General features: G+C 45.2%; 1 protein-coding gene across 1 annotated transcript; it reads left to right on the top strand.

Moving 5' to 3' along the window:
* Positions 1-9,142: 9,142 nt before the first annotated feature.
* LOC140371911 (zinc finger BED domain-containing protein 4-like) lies at positions 9,143-17,788 on the top strand. The gene is made up of 4 exons (XM_072459148.1): positions 9,143-9,223; positions 10,990-12,474; positions 14,940-15,094; positions 15,739-17,788. The coding sequence occupies exons 1-4, from the start codon at positions 9,143-9,145 to the stop codon at positions 15,956-15,958; spliced, it is 1,941 nt and encodes a 646-aa protein (XP_072315249.1). The 3' UTR covers positions 15,959-17,788.
* Positions 17,789-18,058: the final 270 nt, after the last annotated feature.

Below are 18,058 nucleotides of genomic sequence, written 5' to 3' on the forward strand. Positions count from 1 at the left end.
CTGGATCTAGTTTAGGTCTGGACCTAGTTTAGGTTTAGTTTCAGGATGAAGTGTAGAAAAAGATTCATCAGGACTAGGGATGCAGACCTAAACCCGCGTTCAGGTTCAAGTCCGGATTCGAATCCAGAGGTTTAGGTTTAGGTCCGGACCTAATGAGTCCGGACCTAAACCATGCCATATTTGCATAATGTTATAACAGCGTAACACAAGACACTTGGCTCAATTAAGTTGAACAAGGACGACTATCAAACACAAGGCTTAAATGCAGATTGAAATAAACTCAACTTGTCTGCTTTATTCACTGTTTTTAACAGAAGTTACAACTTACAAATCACAAGCTACGAGCTAAGACTCAACTCAACAACAGGAGCATGTTGAATATTGTTGTCAGGGTCAGTCTGGGTCAAGGGTCAAAGCAGCCGTTTCATCTGATACAATGTTTTGCCTTTAGACACATTTCTACTCTTTAATGTTACAGATCCATTAGCATCAAAAGTCAGGTAAAAACCTTCAAACAGACAAAACACCAGTGTAAATAAGTCACAGTGTAAAATAACAGAGTTACAAAAACTAGCATAAAAGTCAACTTGAATCACTATAAAGCATCAACTTAGCGGTATCAAAAGTAGAATATGAAAATATTTTACGCTACATATCAAAATGATACATCATATTAGCAGCATTAAACACCATATTTAACAACTGTAGAATACAAATGCAAAATACTATTACAAAATATAAACTCCAATTAGGGATGCAGACCTAAACCCACGTTCAGGTTCAAGTCCGGATTCTAATCCAGAGGTTCAGGTTCAGGTCCGGACCTAATGAGTCCGGCTGAACTCATGCCTCTCCTCTCTCCTCCTCCTCCCCCCTCCTCTCCTCCCCCACTTCTCTGCTCCTCCCCCCTCCTCTCCTCCTCCTCCCTCTCCTCTCTCCTCCTCCTCTCCTCCTCCCCCCTCCTCTCCTCCCCCTCCTCCTCTCCTCCCCCACTTCTCTGCTCCTCCCCCCTCCTCTCCTCCTCCTCCCTCTCCTCTCTTCTCCTCCTCTCCTCCTCCCCCCTCCTCTCCTCCCCCTCCTCCTCTCCTCCCCCACTTCTCTGCTCCTCCCCCCTCCTCTCCTCCTCCTCCCTCTCCTCTCTTCTCCTCCTCTCCTCCTCCCCCCTCCTCTCCTCCCCCTCCTCCTCTCCTCCCCCTCCTCCCCCCTCCTCTCCTCCCCCTCCTCCTCTCCTCCCCCACTTCTCTGCTCCTCCCCCCTCCTCTCCTCCTCCTCCTCTCCTCCTCCTCTGCTCCTCATGATGATGGATGATGTTTGCTCTTGCACACACTGGTTCCTTGTGCAGTGTTTTTGAATGAGCTCATGAGAGGAAACAGGTCCAGCCCAAAGCCTCACGCACTGACCACCACTTTATAATGTCTGAAGAAACAGAGGTGGAGGAGGTGGAGGAGGACGAGGAGGTGGAGGAGGAGGTGGAGAAGGAGGTGGAGGAGGACTCAAAGCCTGACGCACTGACCACCTCTTTATAATGTCTGAAGAAACAGAAGTGGAGGAGGTGGAGGACGAGGTGGGGGACGAGGAGTTGGAAGAAGCAGAGGAGGTGGAGGAGGACGACGAGGAGGACGGGGAGGTGAAGGAGGATGAGGATGTGGAGGATGAGGTGTAGGGGGACAAGGAGGTGGAAGAGGAGGTGAAGAAGGACAAGGAGGAAGAGGAGGAAGTAGAGGGGGACGAGGAGGTTTAGGGGGACGAGGAGGTTTAGGGGGACGAGGAGGTGGAGGAGAAGGTAAAGGAGGACGAGGAGGTGGGGGACGAGGAAGTGGAGGTGAAGGAGGACGAGGAGGTGAAGGGGGACGGGGAGGTGAAGGAAGAGGTGTAGGGGGAAGAGGAGGTGGAAGAAGAGGTGAAGAGTACGAGGAGGTAGAGGAGGAGGTGTAGGGGAACGAGGAGGTGGAGGACACATCTGTAAACAGTGCCCCCTGGTGACAGTGTTGTGTATTTGCTTTCACTCTTTGAGACGTAGTATTTTTGCTGCAGTCCCACAGACTGACCACTAGAGACTATCCTGATGTGTTCAGATGTTCGTACCTGGAGTGATGCGGACGGTGTACTGCCCCCTGTGGGTGTGGATGACTCTCTCTCTGACCGGAGCCAGCATCACCGCGGTGACGTTTTTGCTGTTCGTTGCCGCGGTAACGGTGCGGAGCCACCCGCGCTGCTTCTCAATGTGTCTCATGAGGAGGGCGGCCATCTTGTCTCCTCTGCCGCCGCCGCTGCCGCCGCCGCCGCCGGCCTTCCTCAGGAGCAGAGCCTGAACTTCACGCACGCTGCAGCGGGACAGGGACAGGGTCAGGGACAGGAAGAGGGACAGGGACAGGAATAGGAACAGGGACAGGGTCAGTGACAGGAAGAGGGACAGGAACAGAGACAGGGACAGGAACAAGGACAGGGACAAGAACAGGAACAAGGACAGGGACAGGGACAGGAACAGGAACAGGAACAGGAACAAGGACAGGGACAATAACAGGAACAAGGACAGGGACAGGGACAGAAAGGACAAAGAGTTTCAGTTCACGATTCAGTTCACGAAGTTCCAAAGGTTTTATCTGGCGTTTTAAAATCTGCGTTTCGACTTCTCGTGGGACCGGCTTCTTCCGATTGGTCTGAACAAACGAGGGTTTACGCCCACTTTACAAACATGATTTATTCATTTTTCTTCTTTGCGTAAAACGTCTTCAAACGTGTGATTCATGGCTTTGAGATGAAGACGCACCGCTGATTGCAAACCTGAAATCCAGTGTCTACTGTGTTTGCGACACGACATTTGGTGATTTGTAATGATATCGTGGGCCGTCGTATTGTTGGTATATTTTGTAATGTATTGTATTTCTATTTCATGTAAAACTCACTTTCTATTTTTGGGATGTACTTCATGTTGTTTTATTCAGTTTAACACAGATCTGTCCGTGTAAAATGTAAACCTCAAATATAACGTTTTAAAGACACGTTTCAGTTGGATTGACATAATAACGCTGCATAAAGTCATTCGGAGCTCTAATCCTTATCCTTTCTATCCTGTTCTCGGCCCCCGTGTGTTCTGGGCCCCCGCGTTCGGGCCCTCTGCAGTGTTGTTCCTGCGATAGTGGGACAAACGCAAACATAACGGGTTTATCGCAAGACGAAGAGACGCCTGGAATCCCCCCACAGGACGCACAGGGACGTGTCAAAGGAGCGTGCGTAAGAGGACGTGATGGAACTGTCATTAGACACGCATTTTTAATGATTGCATTTGATTAGAAAAAAGAACAATGAAGGTCCTGGAAAGGTAAAACATGAAACAAAAGCAAGAATAACCCATTTATTATTATTTTCAGTCAAATCAAAAGCTCTGTTCAGGCTTAAAACTTCAAACTGGACTTTAACTACACAGTGTAACCATAGAAACCAAGTCTAAAATTACGTGTCGCTGTTCTGGGAAGATTCAGTTTTTTACTCCAAAATAAAATTAAATAAAACAAAATAACATAAATAAAGAAAAATAATTAAAGAAAAAAATAATAAAAAAATAAATACAAATAAATAAATACAATTATTTGATTAAGAAATAATTAAAAAAAACAATAATAATGATGAATAAAATAAATCCTTATATAATCTTTTAACCTAAAATGATAATATTTCATTAAAAAAAAAAAAATCCATAAATCTCATTTTTTAGCTATATTAACTTTAGTTTGGAAAAATGAATCGTCAGAAACTGCCCAGTCGACTGTCGTGACTCATTTTATTCTGACTGAGTTTTAGGGAAAATCAGTGTTGGAACTATAACTATAACTCCACCAGCGCCCCCCAGTGGACACAATATAACCACACCGAAGCATGTTCTGGTAAGTCAGAGAAAACGTTTAAAGTTTAAAGATGTGTTTGCAGCTCAAAGGAATATATTTGTGACGAGACTCTTGGTGCTTTGAGACGTTTCAGCTCAATAATAATAATCATAATAATCATAATAATAAAGTGCAGTTGTGGTGCAGGAGGTTAAGCGTGTACCTGCCATGTTACCAACGTGTTTCTTCATCCATTTCTAACTCAAAGCTTGATGTGGATTGTGAGTTAATCCTGTTTTGTTTTGTATTTGAGGCTCAAGTGTTTTCTTGTTTTCACCTACCCGCTAGCCCCGCCCACATCCCTCTTTACTCATCGAGATCACGTGACACACTCCGAGTGACACACATTGGATTCAGAATGTTTAGTGGGATAACATTCTCCAAAAACGAAAATGCATGAATCAAAATCCGCTGCTTATTACAGGGAAATGTCACTATGAGGAGGCGGGGCTTATCGCAATGAAGAGGCGGGGCTTATCACAATCAGCTCCACAATTTTGAAAAGGAAATCATCTTTTATCAAGCTGTTTTAGATCAAAATGAGATTGAACAATGAACAAAATGTAAAATGTTGATCTAGTTTTGTTGTTCTAATATTAAGATGCAGAGAAAAGCATGATACGTCTCCTTTAAAGTGACTGTGACATGTTGAACAGCACATTAGACTAAAACGCGGTTAAGATAATGATATTGAATATTTTGATCCTTTTTTAATACCGATTTTTATTCCGGTTTTGCTTTTTTTTTTTTAGGTTTAAAGGGTTGTTATTCTGCTCACAGTGGAGCTCTGAATGAAGGCTACTTCTCACCTCTGATCAAACAAACCATAAAACACATAAATCCTCTTTATACGAGTTCTCTCTGTTTCAGGAAACACAAACATGGACCGACCGAGGAGGAAAGACCTGCATCAGGAGAAAGAAAAAGCAAAAGACAAGAAACAACACGATCGAGTGAAGGAAACAGTCCAGTTCAGTCCAGTTCAGTTCAGTTCAGTTCAGTCCTCTGTCATTATCTGATTTAATATAATATCATATCATATTTAACTCTGTAAAACATGTTGAAAAAATCTGGTCTAAACTTCAGTGCTCGTGAGTAATGACCATGGATCTATTAGAACATGACGGACTTTATGAAACACAAACCACGGCCGCGTCGCCATGACGTTTAAGTGTGTGTCAGGAGGACTTCCTCTCACTTCCTCACACCAGGACTTCCTTTCACTTCCTCACACTTCCTCACACCATGTGATAAAATGTGAATATATGATTATATTTCTGTGATGTATTTTATCTGCATAATAGTTATATATTATCTGCATCATTAGTCTAAGAGAAGAACGGGTGTGTGACAGCATTTATTTGTGAAGGGGTCGTAAAGATGGGCCAAAGGATGTTTACCCTAGGGGGGGTGATAACCCAGAGGAGTCTGGGTAATGTTTACCCAAGGCTTGATCTCTACGGAAAAATACCAAGTGCCTTGATGTGAGGCTGACCAATGAGAAATGTGACCCGCCTATTCCAGAATATCTAATAAAACCAACCAGCATGGGAAAAAACGGTGTGAGACGCGGGGGTGAGACGCAGGAGGGTCAGCCAGGCTCCTTACAACGGCCTGGCTGACACAGTCCCCGCGTTTTCTCCCATGCATGCCACACAAATGTCTGATGTTTCTGTGTCGTTTCATATTCTAGGTTGAATTGTGTTCTCGATGTGTTACGGAATAGCATCGGTGTATGTCTAATTCCATGACACACCAGGAGGACTTCCTCACACTTCCTCACACCAGGAGGACTTCCTCTCACTTCCTCACACTTCCTCACACCAGGAGGACTTCCTCACACTTCCTCACACCAGGAGGACTTCCTCACACTTCCTCACACCAGGAGGACTTCCTCTCACTTCCTCACACCAGGAGGACTTCCTGACACCAGGAGGACTTCCTCTCACTTCCTCACACCAGGAGGACTTCCTCACACCAGGAGGACTTCCTCTCACTTCCTCACACCAGGAGGACATCCTCACACCAGGAGGACTTCCTCTCACTTCCTCACACCAGGAGGACATCCTCACACCAGGAGGACTTCCTCTCACTTCCTCACACCAGGAGGACATCCTCACACCAGGAGGACTTCCTCTCACTTCCTCACACCAGGAGGACTTCCTCACACCAGGAGGACTTCCTCTCACTTCCTCACACCAGGAGGACTTGCTCTCACTTCCTCACACCAGGAGGACTTCCTCACACCAGGAGGACTTCCTCACACTTCCTCACACCAGGAGGACTTCCTCTCACTTCCTCTCACCAGGAGGACTTCCTCTCACCAGGAGGACTTCCTCCACAGATCCAGGTCGTTTCAGATGTTTCAGTTTAAAACGTTCAAACACGACTCACCTCAACGTCACCTTGTTCTTCCTCACCGGCTTCACCAGCTCAATCTCCTCTGGTTTCCCATCATGCATCTCTGGAGCAGCAGCAGCAGCAGCAGCAGTAGTAGCAGTAGTAGTAGTATCAGTAGTAGTAGTAGTATCAGTAGTATCAGTAGTAGAAGTAGTAGGAGTAGTAGTCGTAGTAGTATCAGTAGTAGTAGTAGTAGTATCAGTAGTATCAGTAGTAGTAGTATCAGTAGTATCAGTAGTAGTAGTAGTAGTAGTATCAGTAGTAGTAGTAGTAGTAGTAGTAGTAGTAGTAGTACTCTTCAGCTTCTCTTCTGCCCTGAGGGAAACATGACACGCTGCTTCTCGTTCACTAAATTCAGCAACACATTTTCAAACATGTTTTAATTCTGTGTCAAACCTTGCTGCAGCTTCTTCTTCTTCTACTTCTTCTTCTTCTTCTTCTTCTTCTTCTTCTTCTTCTTCTTCTTCTTCTTCTTCTTTTCCTTCTCCTTCTTCTCCTGCTCTGACTAAAACCTCATTTTCGCCCTGGTTTCTTCTCTCCGTTAAAGTCCGACTGCAAACAGAGTGACTCGTTTAGACGGCCGCGTGTCGTTTGTGATGATTCAAACTGTTCAAAATGTCACTCCAAACTCCAGCATGATATTTCTACTCCTTTGTGCTTCATTTTTGAACCGGGATCATCAGCAGACTCTTCCAAAAGACTGAAATATTCCCTTTTGCCATTGGAATATTCATAACCAGTCGACTATTATTATTATATCTATATTTTGATAACAAATAAGTTAACGATTACTATTGAACATTGAGAGTTTGTTTACGCTAGCGACTAGAACCAAGATGGCCGCCGGTGGCACAGGTGGTTTAATGGTTGCAGTGCGATTATACAGACTTAAACACACACATAAAGACTTTTTAGAACAAAAACAGTGGCATTATTAAATCAGAATTCAATTAAGAATAAACTATTTCAAATTTTCACCAATAATACACTTTATTCATAAATATTCTCTATGCCGTTAGTCGCATTATTTACACATTTATTTGGTTAAAAATCAAATAAATAAATGGTCGTTTGACGTCGGACACTAAAATAATCGTTCCGTTTCACCTTTTTAACGACATAACTCGGTGTTTTTTCACAAACCCTGGATCCTCGCTCTTCCCGACGACCACGCGGACCGTCCTGACCGCTCGGCTCTGATTGGACGAGGATGACGTCGCCGCCGTGTACAGGAGCGTCACCGCGGAGAACTGGCACTGGTCGCCGTGGAAACCCGGCCGGCACGCGCAGCGGCTCGGGGCGAGGCACACGGCTCCGTTGTGGCACCGCGGGACGCACCGGGCTAAAAACCATAAAAGACGTTAGAAAACAAAATGTATAAACCCTGTAAACAACAACAACAACAACACACAATCAGGAATGAATGAAATTGATCTTTTTAAGCTTTAAATGCTTCTTTAACTTATTTAGTGACACATTTTATGAATTAATTGACAATTTAATAAATTAAATGCGCCGTTTCAATTCATTAAATACTTACATGATTAATTAAAGGCGCAATGGACGATTTTTCGGCGATTTGAGAACGCAGGCGGAAGTGCGCATGCGCACTCCCCCGTGCGGACCGATACAACACACACGTGCGTTTGTTTATTAGCGCAATGGAGCGCATCGCATCTCTCGTCTCCCGTAGATTTCTGTCCACTTCTGCGTCAGCTCGAACTGTCTTTCTCCGTCTTCATTTTGCCCCGTACACTGAGGGAACTATATCATGATAGATCCATGCGCTTAGGCACGCAGAAACGTGGGGACGAACCGCACGCGGCTGCAGGTGAGCGATGGGTGCGTTTTATGATTGATACATGGCAGGACAAATGATTTATCCACGCCACGAGGAAATATGATAAAAAATTTGCTGAAAAAAATCGTCCATTCCACCTTTAATAGTACATTTAATCTATTATAATTGAATTTTGGCAAACTAAACCCTCCATAGCTCTGGAGCAGCTGAAAGATTTACTGTGTTTTACTTAAATTGACTTTATTTAAGATAAGATAAGATAAGATATTCCTTTATTGTCCCATATGGGGAAATTTCATTGGTGCAACGCAGGTAGATACAGAGGTAGATACAGAAGAACAGATCACTTATAGGAAGTCTGAAAAACACTTTCAGTAGAAGATCTCCTACAAATAAAAACTCCCATAGACAAATAAATAAATACATAAATACCATTGCATGTGATCACGACAGTAATTGCACATGAATATGTGTCACGACAGCACATAGATTGTACATGAATTTCACAGTAATTGCACAGTAATTGCACATATGACAGGAGCAGCTGAAAGATTTACCAATTTAGTAACCAAAGGCTGTCAAAGTAAAATACGAGTAAACAAGAGTAAATAATGTCTTATTTTGTGTTTTTGTTCAATAATTGGAAACAGTGTGCACTTACAGTTTAATTCATGCGTTTTATTAATTTTCTCAGTCAATTTTAGGTCCCCCATGTGTAATCTCTTATTTGTCCTTGATATATTTGCAACTTGTTTGTCATTTATTTGCTGGAATAAACGTTAGAAGTCTGTAGAGAAAATAATAATAAAGAATAACCCAATAATGTATAGATAATCACAAAGAGTCGCCTGAAAATTATCCTAAACAACCTTTTACAATAAAACTTCTCACATAAACAACTTAATTTCACTGTCATCACGTAGAGGACGACTCATTCTTTTGATAAACGTATTCAAACTGACATTTAGACTCTAGAAACGCGTTTTTTGTGAGATTATTGCGCCGATTTTCACCTTTGTTTTGGCACTCTGTTATCGGCCGATTTCTGCTCAGGCACATGCGCGGGCGACCACGTGACGGAAGGACCCGCGCAGGAAACGCCGCAGAAACAAAAACAGCGAAAGTTTGTGATAAAAAGGTAAGTTCTGCGCGGCTTTTGCGTGACACGCGCGGGCTTTGAGTCCACAGGAATGTTCCGTGTGATCTTTAACGCTCCTCTGCGGTTTTAAAGTCATCGAAGTGAGCGCGTCTGTGGAAATGTGAGATAAGGAAGAGGACATGGCCGTTTTTAGGGAGAAAAGAAACAAAAACGCGCAGTAAAAACACATTTAAACATCTTCTACTTTTAACACGGCGCCTTTGTTCTCAGGAGTTATTTAATATTTATTATTTACAGCAGAAAGTGCATTATTTAGACTGAATGAAACGTGTTCACAAAGATCTGATATTTATACTCAAAAGTACTGTTACTTATATGTGTATTACTACTCAAGTACATGTCAGGCCAGGAAGTAGTAATAGTTTTATTGAAAAACTGGAATATAATGAATAATAATAATTGCAATAAGCATTTGAAGTGGACTTAAACTAACCATTGCCGTGTTAAAGCCACTCTATGGAACCTTCACCTGCTCGTCCGTTTATTATAGCATTAAACATACACATTGCCATGGAGATTGGAGACCGTTTGTATCTATTAAATATATAAAAATACCTGTAATTGAATAGGTCCGAAAGAAAGGAAAAGCAGTTTGTGGAGAAATTATTGCAAGTTTTTGTAATGCGCTAATTGTTTCTATTGAAATTATGATTTATTTATGTTTATTTATGTTTTATGCCTCGACAGTAGCGTTAGCATTGAGACACAAACACGTCCTTTTATAAACACACTTTGGTCCTTTTGAAGTGAAGTGTTGAACCTTAACTCACTGTTCACTGCCCGATCTGAACTTTTAATCATTTTAGACTGAAAACTCCAGAGAGATAGAATTATGCAGCGTTCCAGTGTCACGTCGTGTGTTACAGTTTATGAACGACTCGAAAACAAATTATACAAACCAGAGCTATGAACCCGGACTGTGTTATTACATTTACAGTTAATAAAGCATCGTCTGAGAGTGAAGTTTTGAGAGTGAACTCGGGATCTGAAATGTTTCCCGAGAAAGAATTCCGAGATGTGAGAAAGTCAGAACTTGGAAAATCCAACCTCCAAAGTACTGAAGCTAACTCTGAGCTGACTCTGAGCTATCTCTGAGCTATCTCTGAGATACCTTTGAGCTATCTCTGAGCTAACTGAGCTAACGCTGAGCTAGCATGACTACTAACATAAAATAACTAAATAAATCCACACTTGTGCAAGGAAAATTTACACGATAAATATTGTGCCCAGAAAAATATAGTTCCATATTTCATTTATTGAACAATGAGTTCTTATGGTGACTTTAGACCCAGTTCAGACCCATTTTAGTCCTGTTTTTGTTATTTTACAGTCGTGCTAATGTTAAGTTATCTATACTTTACTTAAGTAGTTTTTACCATGGGTCCTTTTTACTTTACTACATCCGAGAGCAGAAATGTGTACTTCCTGCTGCACTATATGTTTAAACTGGACTCAAAAGTAGAAAGTACTTTTGGGGGTTATTTTTAGCGTGTTCGTGGTGACATCCGACCTAAAGGACTTGAGTTAATGCCTCATCCTTGAGGAAACCAAATTATACATGACATTCTCTAGAAAAAAAATTGAAATGTATTCAAATTGCTTCTGTTGACCAAAAATCAGCCCAAAATCACCACATTTGTCACGTCTTAAATAGGTACTTTGCTCCTTTTACTTAAGAAACAAGTAAGCACACCGAGTACTTCCTCCCGCGCAGACCTTGACCGAAGTTGCTTCTCGTTTTGCAGAAGATGCCCAAAAAACTGTTTAACCCGCTGTGGCTGCACTTCAACGAGCCGACGCCGGGCAGAGGGAAGTGCCTCCACTGCGACCAGATGGTGAGCATGGGCGCCACGGCGGGCAGGAACAAGAACACCACCAACCTGTGGAAGCACCTGGAGAACCACCACGCCGACGTCTTTCGAGAGGCCAAGAAGCGCAAGGAGGACATGAAAAACGCTGAGCTGACGTCCGGCGGCTCGAACATCATCGCCCGGATAGCGTCTGCCCAACCGCAGTCCGACAAGTGGAAAGAGGTCGAGCTCAAATCCAAGAAAATAGACAAACTGGTGGCGGAAATGTGCGCCGCCGACGACCAGCCGTTCTCCGTTGTGTCCGGGAAAGGGTTCAAGCGCCTGATCGCGGCGCTGGAGCCAAAATACACGGTGAAAAGTGAACATTTTTACCATTCTCACCTCTTGGAGAACCTGTACAAGAAAGTTCAAAGCTGCATTCGGGGGCTCATCTCACCGAAAGGACGAAAGGAGCAGTTCCTGTCGTTCACGGCCGATTGTTTGCCGGGACGGGCGGAGTCCATGATGAGCTTGACGTGTCATTTTATCGACGAGACGTGGGAAAGGCGACAGGCGGTTTTGCATGTTAAAACCATGACGGACGCGAGCACGGTCACCTACATCCACCAGTTTTTCTTGCCGCTGCTGAAGTACTGGGGCATCGACCAGAGCCGGGTGTTCCTGGTGCTCCGGGACGGTGGCGCGGACATCTCGGAGGACCAGCGGCTGATGGAGATACCGGGTCTCGACTGCTCGGCGCGCGTCCTCCAGAGCGTGATCGACGAGGGCATCGACAGCCAGCGCGACGTCAAAGAGGTCATCGCCAAGGTCCGGACGTGCGCCGGGCACTTTCGGGATTCCGTACTCGCGAAGCAGCGGCTCAAGGTGATCCAGGTCGAGCTGAACGTGCCGCAGAACGCCGTGGTCCTGGACGACGCGGCGCGGTGGGTCTCGACGCTGCGGATGCTGAGGCGGGCGCAGGAGCAGAGGCGGCCGCTCTCCGGCTACGCGCAAAAGTACGGACACTTCCAGACGCCGACCAGCGACGAGTGGGAGCTGGTCAGGGCCGTGATCGAGACGCTGCTGCCGTTCGAGGAAGTGGCCGGGGAGATCTGCGACAGTGCCTCGTCCCTGTCGTGCGTCATCCCGAGCATTTCCGTCCTGAAGGTGATCCTGCGGGCGGACTGCGCGGCGGCGAAGGCAACGGCGACTCTGCGGCGGACGATGCTGAGCGGTTTGGAGCGGCGGTACGCCAAGCTGGAGGAGGGCAAGGTTCTGGTGCTGGCGACGCTGCTGGACCCACGGTACAAGTGCAACGTGCTGTGCGGGGACGCCGTCAACAACGCCCCCAAGTGGCTGAAAGAGGAGTGCACCGCGTGTTCGGCCGTGAAGGAGGAAGAGGGCGAGGCGGCGGGCGAAGGAGGAGAGGGGAGTGAACCGGTAAGTCCGCCACGGCAGTTGGACGAGGGTTGTAACGGCGCGCGAGGGCGTAGGGGTCGTTTCGGTGCGGCGCGTGGTTCACAAAAGTTCACCAGCGTCGCACCATACGACCAAAGAGACACTATTAAAGGTCCCATAACATGCAAAATTGACTTTTCAGAGCTTTTAACCTTCTTACATTGCTATTTGTGCTTCATATATGTACCCAGAGTGTTTTTTTGATTGATTCCCGCAGTGTTTAGCTATACTGTATTACAGACTATCTCCTTTCCTCGAATCTCCAAACTGACGGGCGGTGGGGCAAGACCGCGTCATAAGGGCAAGCACGCGTCACCATCCCCTCTCTCCACCCCCCCTCCCCTCCCGCCTCCCGCCTGGTGCCTCCCGCCCCCTTCCCCCCGGCTCCGCGCTGCTGTCTCCCCACAAGCCCATTCCGGAGTATTTCTGCTTCGATTTACGACGAAGCACGGCTCAAAGAGGCCCAAAACTTCATTAATGATATCGCACTCTTTACTATTATCACAATGGTGAAGGTTTATGTGGCAGTTGCGGGAAAATAAACAGAGAGAAGTTCTATCCGATACCGAAAAACCAGGAAATAAGAGCGCGATGGACATAAGACTTTTATATATATATATATATATATATAATATATATATATATATATATATATATATATATATATATATATATATATATATATGTTCTGCGCACGCTGTAGAATAAACACCAGATTTATTTTGGCTCAAAGTAGTGTTGATCTGAAGTTCTATTGTTTCTCACTCAGTCGCGCGGCAGGAGCGGCGCAGCACGGAGCAGACAGCTGTGGGGCTACGTCACGGGTGGGCAGGGCACACACGCGCTCTCTGAGACTACGTCACGGGTTGGGCGGGGGAGCCGGATCGCTCTTTGCAAGGGTGGGGGCGAATATCAAACCAAGCCGTTTGCATTTCCGGGTTGGTGAGGAGGTCCAAGGTCTGGGTGATATTTCTTAACTATTATGTTAAGGGTGTTGCACAACCCTTATTATTATCAATTATACACTTAGGATAGACTACGAAACGTGAAAAAAGCATGTTATGGCACCTTCAAGCAACGGATTAGCCTTTTTAGAAATGTTTAGGTTGTTTTTTTTAACATGCACAAATTAAAAAACACAACTAGAACACAGAGAGCGACACACAAACGACATGAGCGGTCCTAAATTTGTACTCTTGCCTGTCCCATTGTGTCCAAAGTCCAACAAATTTGTCTAAACAAATTTAGTCCGAATCTATTCAATTTTTTCCAATGTCAATTACAATGTCTGCGTAAATAAAGACTTTTATTCACTTCTGATTCTTCTTTCTTGGCTCATTATCCATCAGAGATTCGGACTGCGACTGCAGCGCTGCTCAAGGGACAAACACAACTCCTGCTACTAATGGAAAGGTTTACACCCCTAATGCTCATCGTCCAATACAAAAGTCAACTCAGGGCAATCAAGGCAAGCAGTGATTGACCAATAAAATATAAAATTACCGTGTGTCACAACTATTTAAAAAAAAAAAAATATCCAAAATATATCCAAATAATCTCGTTTCCCTCTCACTTCTGCTGCTGAAACTGGGCCTAAGTACTTCAGGGTGTAGTACTGTCTTGAAGTGGCCTCTACAGGCCGCTGAACAGTACTGCAGGAAGCTTGGTTCTTCTTCTGCAGATGCTCAGTCTGTAGGCGTGTTCAGAGGCCCGTTCATGCTCTCTAACATGAGCCTCTAACATGAGCATGTGCAGAGGAGAAGTGAAGCAACAGCTTAAAAACTATCTTTAGAGACAAGTCTGTGTCAGAAATTTGTGGTGTGTTGTCAGGTGTGTAAAGGGTGTTGTCAGGTGTGTAACGTGTGTTGTCAGGTGTGTAACGTGTGTTGTCAGGTGTGTAAAGGGTGGTTAGGTGTGTAAAGGGCGTGGTCAGGTGTGTAAAGGGTGTGGTCAGGTGTGTAAAGGGTGTTGTCAGGTGTGTAACGTGTGTTGTCAGGTGTGTAAAGGGTGTTGTCAGGTGTGTAACGTGTGTTGTCAGGTGTGTAAAGGGTGGTCAGGTGTGTAAAGGGCGTGGTCAGGTGTGTAAAGGGTGTGGTCAGGTGTGTAAAGGGTGTTGTCAGGTGTGTAACGTGTGTTGTCAGGTGTGTAAAGGGTGTTGTCAGGTGTGTAACGTGTGTTGTCAGGTGTGTAAAGGGTGGTCAGGTGTGTAAAGGGCGTGGTCAGGTGTGTAAAGGGTGTGGTCAGGTGTGTAAAGGGTGTGGTTAGGTGTGTAACGTGTGTTGTCAGGTGTGTAAAGGGTGTGGTCAGGTGTGTAAAGGGTGTGGTCAGGTGTGTAAAGGGTGTGGTCAGGTGTGTAAAGGGTGTGGTGTGTTATCAGGTGTGTAAAGGGTGTGGTCAGGTGTGTAAAGGGTGTGGTCAGGTGTGTAAAGGGTGTGGTGTGTTGTCAGGCGATCAAACAGGAGCAGGACGAAGTGAAGCCGGCAGGAGCTGGTCTGGTGGAGCAGATCTTTGCCAGTCTTTTGGGTCAAACGCCTGTGGAACATCGGAGTCCAGAACTGTCTGGGCAACTGGAGCAGTACCTCAACGAACCACTCATCGACAGGTAACTGAACCTGGACTAAAGCAGGACTATAACTGGACTAAAGCAGGACTAAAGTTGGACTAAAGAAGGGACTAAAGATGGACTAAAGAAAGGACCAAAACTGGACTAAAGCAGACCTAAAGAAAGGACTAAAGACGGACTAAAACTGGAGTAAAGAATGGACTAAAAATGACTAAAACTGGACTAAGTAAGGGTCTAAAGAAGGGTTAACGAAGGACTAAAGAAAAGACTAAAGAAAGGACTAAAGAAGGCCTAAAGAAAGGACTAAAGAAAGGACTAAAGAAGGGACTAAAACTGGAGCAAAGCAGGTCTACAGCAAGACTAAAACTGAAGTAAAGAGGGGCCTAAAGAAGGACTAAAGAAAGGACCAAAACTGGACAAAAGCAAGACTAAAGCAGGATTAAAGAAAGGACTAAAGAAGGACTAAAACTGGAGTAAAGAAGGGACTAAAGAAGGACAAGGGAAGGGACTGAAGAGGGACAAAGGAAGGGACTAAAGGACTAAGACTGGACTAAAGGAAGGACTAAGGAAGGGACTAGATAAGGCTCTAAAAAGGATTGAAACAAATAACCTCTTAAATATGGCTACAGAACTGCGTCTGTATAAATAGCGTGAATGCTAACGCGTTTCCCCGGTGACCGCAGGAAGTCGGGCGACCCTCTGGGCTGGTGGCGCAGCAACACGTCCCGGTTCGACCTTCTGGCCCCTCTGGCTCGTCGGCTCCTGTCGGCTCCCCCGGCGTCGGTCCCCGTCGACAAGGTGTTCAACGGCGGCGACGAGCGGACGATCCGGACCAGCGACGAAAACGCTGAAAAACTCTTCTTCCTCAAGCTCAACCTGCCGCTCATCAAGTGGGAATACTGACATTTGACCTCGGAAAGACTTGTAAAGACTTGTAAAGGCTCGGAAGGACTCTGAAAGACTTTGAAAGGCTTGGGAAAACCCGGAAAGACTTGTAGAGACTCGGAAGGACTTGTAAAGACTCGGAAAGACTTGTAGAGACTCGGAAAGACTTGTAGAGACTTGTAAAGACTCGGAAAGACTTGTAAAGCCTTTCTTTGTTTGTGAACAGAACTCTTTCGCTCTCAAACCATCGAACACGTACTACAGCTGTGCCGCTCAGGGGCGTTTGCTGAATGTCCCACTCGCGCTTACACCGTCCTGTCCAATAAAGCCTACAGCCCAAAAAATACTGTAAAAGAAGGAGTCGTTTTGTGATTGGCGGCCACTTCAACTCACGTTACCGCCGGCAATTTGAATCATTTGCAGAATTTACGTCGGTCGTGCTAGCCGTTAGCTTGACTTTTTAAATTTTTCTTTTTTTATTTACATAAAACAAACAAATATATATACTAAGAAAAAAAAACACATACACAGCCGGCGAGACCAGTAAAGACTAAAATGGCGTGAGTAAGGTGGTCCAAAGAAAAGAAGGGCTAAAGCACACAAAGCTACTATGCTAACAAAGAGTCCCAGGTTTCATTATCTTTTCTTCTTTTAAAATTAAAACCTGTAATTGATGCAGAATTAAACTTTGTACCATTTGTCTGTTCACGTGCTCCACCAGCATCACTGTAAACGTTTATTATCTACTATTAAATCATGTTTGTTCACATTAGTTTGGTCGAATTCATCACAAAATCATGATTCAAAATGAGTTCTTCGGTAGAACTTTGTTATTGTAGGTTACCATGGCGACTCCGGCCACGGTTCCAGGAGTATGTTTCTCATAAAGGGACAGGATGGAGGATGTCTGTTCATCTTTCAATAACTATAATTCTGTGATATGAATCGAATGTTTACACTTTTCTGCACAAATAGACACTTGATTGGTTTTAAAATTATAGTATAATGTATTTATCCCTCCAAATGAAGTCAAAATGAGACTTTATTGTTGTACGCTTGTTTAATCTAATGTCATTCTGCAGCTAATTAGTTCTATATAACTGTATGTTATTCAAAAAGACACTTTAATTCATAAATATTCTCTCTAAAAGCCTTTTAACAATCTGCATGTCTCACACGCTGACTGCCCCTTAAACCAGGACTAAACCAGGCCTAAACCGGGCCTAAACCAGAACTAAACCAGGACTAAACCAGGCCTAAACCGGGTCTAAACCGGGCCTAAACCGGGCCTAAACCAGGACTAAACCAGGACTAAACCAGGCCTAAACTAGCACTAAACCAGGACTAAACCAGGACTAAACCAGGCCTAAACTAGCACTAAACCAGGACTAAACCAGGCCTAAACCGGGTCTAAACCAGGCCTAAACCGGGCCTAAACCAGGACTAAACCAGGACTAAACCAGGCCTAAACCGGGTCTAAACCAGGCCTAAACCAGGCCTAAACCGGGCCTAAACCAGGACTAAACCAGGACTAAACCAGGCCTAAAGTAGCACTAAACCAGGACTAAACCAGGACTAAACCAGGCCTAAACTAGCACTAAACCAGGACTAAACCAGGCCTAAACCAGGTGTTGGACTCACGTTTGCTGCAGCCTCTGGTTCGGTGGGACCAGGTCCATCCGTCACAACATCTTCCTCCACAAACGTTCTGCCTGAAATGCACAAAACACATGTTTCTGTTTCTGTTCAGATGAGAAACAAACGGCCCTCGAGGAGGCGGAGCTGAAACGCCTCTGCGAGGATTTAAATTAAATAAGTCATGTTTAAATAAAGGCTTTTTTACTTCAACTCGTCAGAGTGTCTTTGTTTCTTCATCTGCCACTTCTACGTCATCGTCAACAAAGTCTCTTTGGAATCCACCGCCAAAGAGAACCTGGCCCACTTTAAACATGCTCACGCCTTTCACTTTAACCCTAACCCTAACCCTAACCCTGGCCCTGGCCCTGGCCCTGGTCCTGGCCCTGGTCCTGGTCCTGGCCCTGGTCCTGACCCTGGTCCTGGCCCTGGCCCTGGCCCTGGCCCTGGCCCTGGTCCTGGCCCTGGCCCTGGCCCCGGCCC

The sequence above is a fragment of the Eucyclogobius newberryi genome, unplaced genomic scaffold (genome assembly GCF_026437365.1).
Source record: "Eucyclogobius newberryi isolate DKJ021-1_F unplaced genomic scaffold, fEucNew1.0.hap1 SCAF_10, whole genome shotgun sequence".
Lineage (NCBI taxonomy): Eukaryota > Metazoa > Chordata > Actinopteri > Gobiiformes > Gobiidae > Eucyclogobius > Eucyclogobius newberryi.

Coding starts and splice junctions, on each gene's coding strand:
- LOC140371911 (XM_072459148.1), top strand. CDS start 9,143: ATGCGCGGGCGACCACGTGACGGAAGGACCCGCGCAGGAAACGCCGCA. Junction 12,475..14,939: donor GAGGAGAGGGGAGTGAACCG/GTAAGTCCGCCA, acceptor GTGTGTTGTCAG/GCGATCAAACAGGAGCAGGA. Junction 15,095..15,738: donor AACGAACCACTCATCGACAG/GTAACTGAACCT, acceptor CGGTGACCGCAG/GAAGTCGGGCGACCCTCTGG.